Source organism: Gymnodraco acuticeps, unplaced genomic scaffold (assembly GCF_902827175.1).
Source record: "Gymnodraco acuticeps unplaced genomic scaffold, fGymAcu1.1, whole genome shotgun sequence".
In the NCBI taxonomy this organism is placed as follows: Eukaryota; Metazoa; Chordata; class Actinopteri; order Perciformes; family Bathydraconidae; genus Gymnodraco; species Gymnodraco acuticeps.
In genome coordinates, this window is record NW_022991632.1 from 126,690 (window position 1) to 136,316 (window position 9,627).

General features: G+C 38.0%; 1 protein-coding gene across 1 annotated transcript; it reads left to right on the forward strand.

The window, feature by feature from the left end:
- Positions 1-652: 652 nt before the first annotated feature.
- LOC117534187 (phosphatidylinositol 5-phosphate 4-kinase type-2 gamma-like) lies at positions 653-8,951 on the forward strand. Its single transcript, XM_034198329.1, has 10 exons — positions 653-802; positions 885-982; positions 2,086-2,182; positions 3,353-3,502; positions 4,718-4,864; positions 5,152-5,190; positions 7,048-7,161; positions 7,239-7,497; positions 8,123-8,226; positions 8,359-8,951. The coding sequence occupies exons 1-10, from the start codon at positions 653-655 to the stop codon at positions 8,437-8,439; spliced, it is 1,239 nt and encodes a 412-aa protein (XP_034054220.1). The 3' UTR covers positions 8,440-8,951.
- The last annotated feature ends 676 nt before the right edge of the window (positions 8,952-9,627 follow it).

The following is a 9,627-nucleotide window of genomic DNA, read 5'->3' on the forward strand; positions in this document are numbered from 1 at the left end:
TACGACAGTGGTTACAAGTCATAAGGCTGCCAGGCCCAAGATAAATCTAAAGGGATGATTAAGTGATAAGGGGGTCTTCAAAAATCCTTCAAATTGAGCAACATGAGACACATTAATTTATCATTTGTCACAAAATGATTGTATTAGTATTTGTGAGGAGGTATATGAAATGATGAGGATAATGACTATTATCAGTGTTAATATTACAAGTGGCCAATAACATAACTCATTATGTTATACATCAAATAATCTGCAGTGATGACACTATAGTCCAAACATATCGTTGGCAAAAGAACCCATTTCAAAATAAAATCCATACTCAAGTGAAGTAGCTTTAGTAGAGTACTTGAGTTAAGCTAATGCTACTTTCCACCACTGAAACCAGTCAAACATCACGTGCATGAGATGAGTAAAGATTATTTCTGAACATTGCTACATTTTACCGACTGTAATGCTGATTTAGTTCCGAGTTTTGTCGATGTTTAGTTTCATAGTGGCCCTGAATGGAGCAAAGCCTGTGGAGCAGGAGGTGTTCAGTCAGCAGGTTGCTGCTGCAGAGACAGACTACAAGGCGGACTTTAGGCTACTTTACATAGACAGGACGCCACTACAGATACAGCTCACCCTGCTCTCAGACTGAGATACAGGTGCCATGTCTTCCCCCGGAGCCACCTCCAGCTCTCTGAGCAGCCTGGCGCCCAAAAGGAAGACCAAGAAGAAGCATTTCGTGCAGCAGAAAGTGAAGGTTTTCCGAGCCAGTGACCCCGTGCTGAGCGTGCTGATGTGGGGCGTCAATCACTCGGTAGGTACATGTTTTTTTAAAATAATTGTAACATATGTGTGAATATGTGTTGATGTGCTCCTCATCCATTGATCATGCGCAGATTAACGACCTGAGCCATGTGCCTGTACCTGTCATGCTGCTCCCAGATGACTTCAAAGCCAGCACCAAGATCAAAGTCAGCAACCACCTCTTCAACAAGTACTGTGCTCCACCCAAATCTGTCCGTCTCATTGTAGGAACCTTCATCCTGCTTCCTCTGATTTGCACAGATTTATTTGTGGCCCCTGATTTATATGCTGGCCTGTGCTTAATGGAAATCGCAGTCCTCCCTTTAGAGAACAACAATCATTTTACTGCAGTAACAATAACTTAAACACTGTTACAACCATTATTACTTACAATAACTGCCCAAACAATATGATAATGTTGCTTGGCTGGGGGATGGTGCCAAGCAATGTGGGTGAATGTAATGTAAAATAATGAAAGTGTGCACCAGCTTTGGGAATGCATTTTTATTTTATTTACATATTTAAGACAAAACATTGTTTAATTAAACCCCTCAGATCATGTTGCACTGGCAGAGGATGAGCGATAATAAGAGAAAGTATATAACCACAAAAAGCCTTTTTTTGAATGGGAACTATATGAAAGCTGTGCTATACACTGCCTCTAGGTTCACTTTCCATACTAATAGAGTGTAGAAAACTTGAGGCTTTCAATAATCCCTTAATCCATCCAGGAATCCAGGTTGTGTAAAGACTTATAAACAGAAGTGGGGAGAACAACACACTATCTTTTCTCAAGCTAAAAATGACTGTTACCTTGGTGAGATTAGTTCAAGTGTGTTTCATGGTGCTTGATGTAGAAAACACTTAAGTGAAACAGCAAGGCATAAAGAGAATTAAGTCAAATAGTTTGATAGTAACCCATGATGCAGTTGTCAATTTGGACAATTGAAAAAGCAGCATATTGTAGCTTGTAGTGGTATTATATAATACAAAGCTACACTATTTGTGTTAAATAATGAACACAATTTGAATTGGTTACCGTCTTTGTTTGGATCAAATTCATTTTGTAAGAGAATGTCAGTCAAGCATAAACTGAAATGTAATCATGTTACTTTTGGGAACAGAAATAACACATTTGAAAAATGTATTCAAAAAAGATGTCTTTTATGGAAACATTGGCATCTGTTGTGAAGCTCCCAGTCAACAACAGTTGCTAATGATATGCTGAGTGAAGAATGCTGCCGCAGCAAAATATATCAAGCTGCATTGAATCCTTTTATGTTTCTCTTTCAGAGAGAATCTTCCAGGACAGTTTAAATTTAAAGACTACTGCCCGCAGGTGTTCAGAAACCTGCGAGAGCGCTTCGGTATAGAGGACCAAGATTATCAGGTAAAGCTTCAAATTCAATGTAAATCAGCACTGGATTGTGCGAACAAACAACCATGGACAGAAAAAACAATACCTTCCCTAACAAGATCTAACTATATGGAAAATAGAGACACAGTATTTCATGAACACTGAGCATAAAGGTTTTTCAGTGTGTGTTTTCTTAAAAAACAGACAATTCGCTGCATCAATTGAGCTGCTCCCTTCTAAATTTGCATTCCTTTGTGTGATATTTGCATGTGCCAGGTGGCAGACAGAGTCGTCGTCTGCTCAGCGCACATTTGCTTAGCCCACAATTGCTATGTGAGGCATACTGTATGTGCTGATAAATGTTTAGGTAACACTTTCTACAAAGACCATATCTATAATGTATCATGAGGGCAGTCTTAGTGAATAGTAATGCATGCATAACAATTCACGACTGCTCTAACACACTTAAAAGTCTCTGATGCAGTATATCAACAGCAATAAAATATTATAGATGTGTCTTATAATTGATTATAAATTAAAGTGTCTTATGGATGCTAATGACTCGTTCTAAACTAGAGGTTGACTGATGGGGCTTATAATGTTATGACTATTTATACCGACCTATGCACACCTCAGTACTCAACTCATAGTCTGCTTTAGTACAGTATCAGAAGTGATCGTTGTATATGTACAGTACAGACGTATTGGTGCATCTATAATAATGTTTCATCAGAAAGTCATAATAGCTGGTGGTAAATAAAGCGAGACGCATTTGCATGCATTTCATTTCATTAAATAATCTATGCAGAATTATAAGTGATTAGCATTTTACATGATAATCAATGATTGACCGATGAATTTGAGGCTTATAGTTACTTTTAAGTCTCATCAATAATGTTTAATGAATGCACTCTAGATGTGGTCTTCATAGAAGTGTTTTTTCTTCACATTTGTAAAGTGATGCAGCAAATGTCTTGTTACAAAGTGTGCATAAATGCAAAATGCTTCCAAAGTTATAGTATGATAACAATAACATGAGTATGCCTTGTATCTTAAAATGTATGTTTGCTTTATAAATAGTGTTTCAGTGTAAAAACGGTTGTAAAACAGGACACTGGTGTAATCAAAGTAAAGGTTTCACTGACTTGGCAGATGTATTGTTCGTTTCATCTCTCATGTTGCCATCCTCTCTCTCACCAACAGGTGTCTCTGGCCCGCAGTCCTCCACTAAAAGACGAGGAGGGGCAACGCGTGGAGCTGCTGCTGACATCATACGACCACACATTGATAATAAAAGAAATCTCCAGTGAGGAGGTGGAGGAAATTCACAACATCCTCTCTGAGTATCACCAGGTAGGACTAACTCAGGGGGGGCGGGAGCTTACCTATGGTAGGAGGTTTCCTTTCACAGTGAGAAACACATCATCCTATAGATCTACATTCTAGTTTGTGACTAGTCAGTATAATCTGAGGAAACATTTCATTAGTCGCATATTTTTCCACTCCTTTGAATACCAGGAGCAAATGTGCTCTTTCTGTGATAACCCTGGTTGCCATGGTACTTTACAACATCAAAGCAATAGGACGAGCATTTGAATTTCAAACGGAGAGTTTTTTGACTAGCAGTAATGATAAATGACCAGCGCTCTCATTTCAATTTGAGTTGATAAAGATATAAGCAAACACATGCTTTCATGACTGTGTCTGCTTCTACTGGCCTTCATAGTGAGAGAGATAGAAACACATTTAACAGGAAATTATATTTGACATTACATTTTGGCTTAAAGAACCCTCAACATTTGAGTTCTGCGTATGGACTTGGTTATAGTTAAGTAATGGTTCCTTTAGTTTTATTCCAAAAGACCCTTGTTTGTAAAAAGAAGTCCAGTTTTACAGAAGTCTATAAGAAAAAGAACCTGCTTCTCACTTCATTTGTTACCTCAGCAAACATATTCCTGACAAGTGCATGTTCTCACTTGCTAGTTTCAAGGCTAGCAACGTGATGTCTAATTTGTAAAAAACTGTAAAAAACAGTATGTGCTTTAGGGCATGACTACCTTGTGATTGACAGGTCTCTACCACCGAGCTGTCTGTTTTTTTGTCTTAAAACTTTAAACCTTTCACAGTGTAATCAAAAATTGTTGTTCAATGTTTCATTGTACATTGTTCCAGCGTCCTGTGTCACTGCTGGTTCCAAAAATAAACAAGATGGCAATGTCCAAAATAACAAAATCAAGGCTTCAATACAATAGTCGACAAAGTCCAAATGATGTGTGACATTACAGTGACTCTGACAACACCTTATTTACAGTCTATTGTTGCTATCCGTATTCTTCTCTTCTTTTCTTGGTAATTTTTTTGTTTCTCTTGCATGACTTGCACCTGTGTACAATGTAATTATCTGAAACCATTGGCAGGACTTTGCATTGCACAATATAAACAAAACAGTGGCACACATCCTCCAAACATTTATTTATTGTCTTATATTTGTATTTACTTATCGCACTGTGTTGATGCATCCTTGATTTCCCCAAGATTCATTGTCTTTTCACTGCTGTTCCCTCGTAGCATATCGTCACGTGCCACGGCAGTACGCTGCTCCCTCAGTTCCTGGCCATGTACAGAATCACCGTGGAGAGCGAGGACACATACCTGCTAGTAATGAGGAACATGTTCAGCCACAGACTGCACGTACACAGGAAGTACGACCTCAAGGTAAATCCTGGCTTAAACTGATGAGGATTCAGAAACTACTATCAGTATGGACTTTCTTTTGACACTGGCATGGTGGGCTGTTGAAGCACCTGTAGTACATTTCAACTCAGCTCATTTTGCTGCTGAATTTTATGTAAAACACTGACTGACAATGGTCCTGTGATTGATACCAACTAAGCCAGAATGACAGTTTAAGAAGTTATGTGTGAATGTATATGTATAGTTTCTGTAGTATTTTGGCTCATATGTTAACTTTTAGTGAATATGGGCATCTTTTCTTTCCTCAGGGGTCCCTGGTGTCTCGTGAAGCAAGTTTTAAAGAGAAGGTGAGATCGAGAAAAGGAAAAGGTCGAATGATAAGCTCTAGTAAACTCTGCATTCTTATAACCAGTATAGCACCCCCCAAGCTGTGTATCATAGCTTAGGCTCAGAGAAAAAGTGCTGCGGGGATGATGTATTTTTGTAGGTCAACACAGAGGTCAGCATAGCACTGGTTGCCTAAATGGAAAGCCATAGGTTTGTTTTGATTATTTCAAAATAATACTCTCCGGCAAACACAAGTATATGTGTATATGATAATGACAAAAAAATATCAGCAAGATAATCTTCACAAATGAACACCACTTCATTTTCAAAGCATAATACCAAACTTATGTGTGTAACCAAAACCCTCTACAACTGACAAGGTAACCTGACGTGGAAAATGCTTACTTAATTACAGTTTTTAAAACACTTTCCTGAAGCACTTTATCTCAAATCCTTATGTTACTGGCAGCATGGTGAGGGCTAAGGATGTATCAATACAGAGCACAGTTAGGCTGCTGATATTTCCCCCACAATGGATTTGAACTTGCGGAAACTTCAGTCAGATAAAGGATCAATGAGTCAGACCATAAATAAAATGTTAACTAAACAACCACGCTCTCTCGAACCCGGGGAAGGAGAAGGAGCAGAGGGTTAACAAGTGGCTGCTCTTTCGGTCGTTTTGTTAATGCCTACACGATGTTTATTATTGGCAGTCTGCTGAAGGAATGCAGTCAGGTTTGATTTAAATCATTAACATGAGTGTTGTCTTGTTTAAAGACTGCCTGTTGATATCAATGCCACAGAGAGAAAAAGTAATGTATGACTCACATCAACCTGTTCTCTTTAATATAATTGAACACAGACTAATGAAAACATAATGGATTCAATCCTGCAATCGTAGTTTAGCAACAATGATACATTTGGCACAGCTACTGTTTATGGATTGTCTTGTTAAAGGAAAACGTTTTGAAAGATAGGTTAAGTATTACTTAGACCACTAAAAAGATTTGCTGGTCTGACATTCTTTAAAAAAAAGAGTACTTCATTGATTTAATACTGCACTCACGTCAAAAAAGGCTGAATCCTCCATTTCCCATAAAGTAGCTCCCTTCAGATATTGTCAACTCAACCGTTTTTTCAGGCTAGTTGGTATTTCTCCTGAAGATTAACCAGACGTTCATGTTCAATTGCGCAATGCCCCTTTAGCAGTCCCCCAAACCAGCAGAGTGCTCATTTGGAAACCATAATAACAAATGTTAGGAGCCTGGTAGGTGAAATAATTATAGTGAGATCTTAGAGAACTGTAATTAAATTGATAAAAGGTCAATTAAATCTATAACTCTTTGTTGCATGCTAAACGATTACAACGTAATGAGATGAATTGGCTGCAGCTGAGCCACGGGCCTATTTGCAGGTGTGGGCGTATGTTCATTTCCCCCCAGTTTGAAATGCTGTATCTCTAACAACAACAATCCAGAGGAATACTGTATGAAATGTGCGACTGAGGGCAGAGTATGAAATCACATTCCCAATATTTTATATAATGTTATTGTTTTTGACACATATGAGTTTAATATTAGATGTTCAGATATATTTGCACAGAAATTCACTTAGCAAATAGACTTTAAATAACATAAGAACCCCTCTGTTTGGCTTGACCTCAATAACTAGACTACAAAATAGCTTGGTAAATGGAGTCTAAATAACTGCAGGAAACCTTTGATCTTTCCAACTGTGTTCATTAAAACAAAATGTGGGGTATGATTATTTGACATTTATGTTGTTGGAAATTGCATGAGAAAACTGCTAAAGGATATTGTGATCTCTACGCTAAAATGTACATTTAAAGTTTGATGACCATAGCTCTTTATTTCCAGGTGAAGGAGCTTCCCACTTATAAAGATGTAGACTTCAGGAATAAGATGCAAAAAGTGTATGTGAGCGCCGAGGAGAGGGAAAAGATCATGGACAAACTGAACAGAGATATCGAGGTAAGAAAACTGTTGGAGAAGCGACCATTGTTTTCTCATACGTAACTTGTTCACATGTAAATGTCCTCTCACTGCAGTTTCTGGTGCGTATGAAGATCATGGACTACAGCCTGCTGCTGGGCATCCATGATGTTGAGCGGGCCGAGAGGGACGAGGAGGACGAGGAGGACACGGAGTCGTCCTATGAAGAGGAAGAGGTGGAGGAAAACGGCCTGGCTCACGCTCCATGCTCCACCTCATCTGGGGGTATCGGGGGCTACATGAACTCCTTCAAACCGATGGGCCCCGGCGAGTTCGACCCTTACGTGGACGTGTACGCTATTCAGAGCGCTGTGGGTGAGTCGGGACAACTGAGATATCTCTGCTGAGTTAAAGTAGGTCACACTGTTGTTAGAGAAGTCACACATCTGGTATTTATGGTAACTGTTATATTTTAAAAAGGAAAACATATATTTTGTTTGTAATACTTATGACAATATCATAAATATTAAGTCATGTAAATAATGAAGTAAATAAATGCTTGTGCCTTAAATAGTATAAATGACTTGTTTTATTGTTGTTGTTGTTTTTTCTAAAGATATTGCAATTATTTATAAGAGAAGATAAGATAAGATAAAAATGACCTTCATTCATCCCCGTAGGGAAACACGTTTGCATAGCAGCAACAGAATAAGAGTTCACATAAGGATTATAAGAATAAAGTCAAAAGGAAAGTAACCGTATGAATAAAAAAAACTAAACAATAATAACATAAGGTAGCTGCATTTACATAAAGTGCTTAGATGTTGTATGTTAAAGCTTTGATTGTGGAGCCTGATTGTTGTCATCAAAATCTAGTGAAAGTCTGATATTGTGTCACCCCTCGTTGTAATACACTTGAACCTCATTTAATGCTGGGATGCAGTAGATAAGGGCATGTGTGCATATAACTGGCTGAAGGCTGTGAATCCCTCCCATGTAGGTGCACCGCAGAGGGAGGTGTATTTCATGGGCCTGATTGACATGCTGACACAGTACGACACAAAGAAGAAGGCTGCTCACGCTGCCAAGGCTGTCAAACACGGGGTGAGAGGTTTAAACGGATTGGTTGGCATATTCTGTCTTTACATGTCTATCCTGTGAAGTGTTAAGGTTTGCTTTCATGTTTATTCACATATCTTTAATAGACTGTGTCTGTGTGTGTTTTTATTTATGCAGGCAGGAGCAGAAATCTCCACAGTTCATCCAGAGCAGTACGCTAAACGTTTCCGGGAGTTTATCACTAAGATCTTTGCTTAGTTCAAAGATTCAGTAGACTCCCGTCCTCATGTTATACAACAGGAGTCTCACTATGCAATACTTATGCCATCTAGAATCAAATGAAGACACACTGAACTTGTATTGTTAATTTTTACATTATCTACATATCTTTTACCCTTAATATCACCCTGAACTGAAATATGGACTGTGCATTCATTTTGAATGAAGATCAGGCTTTGCATTCAGGAGTAAATGTCTTCTTGGCATCTGGTCTTTTTTAATGGGTTTTCTTTTGTTTTCATTTGTTGGCAATACTCCAGCCCCCCCCACAGAAGAAAAGCTGAGATGATGATAAAACATATTTTCTCAACGCAATAATTGTGGCAATTCTCTTTTGCTGCTGCTCGGGAAAAGTTTGTACATTTTGTTGTTGATTATTAATTTATGTCTGCCTATTTTTTCTACTAGTGACAACACATTGCAACACAAGAATAATTTGGGCAAATATACATAGTCTGAATTGGGAACAATGCATTATTCATCTCATTGTCAGCACCAATGTGTGATTGAAGCTTGTAATAAACAATGTTATCTCACTGAAATGTTGCCATAATGCAAAATTAAAATGAATAGCACTAAAACAATGATTTAAAGAACTGCCAGCTGTTGAACATTGCCTAATACTGACAGCTTTTTTAAAGAATTACCATTGTATGATATTTAGCAGTCTCGCAAAGCCAATCCATTGGAAATGTTGTTTATCATTGATGTATTCTAAATTATGATTTGATGTGCTATGTTCACAAAAAGTAAACAAACATGTCATATGGCAAATTCATAAGGGTTTATCATCTATTTATCACATCAGTAAAACAAAATGCACCACTGCCATTTTTGGTGAATAAATTGGTTAAAAATAATCTGCTGCTTTATTAGCTTTTCTTTTTAATTACTGATTTTAAATGCCATTTTCTTAATCTCTTTCATTTTTTGTAAAGCACTTTGAATTGCCTTGTGTTGAAAAGTGCTATATAAATAAACTTGCCTTGCCTTGCTGAAGATTTAAATAAAAGAGGTTGAATGCCTATGTTTTGAAAGCCTGCAACTGAAAATAGTTACTTGCACAGCTCCAGTAGTGCTGAGGGCAACGCTCCTCTCCTCTCTGTGTTAAGTATGTATTGTGTGACATAGCAGTGCAATGCTTCAGTGGAAGACACAGCCTTGCAT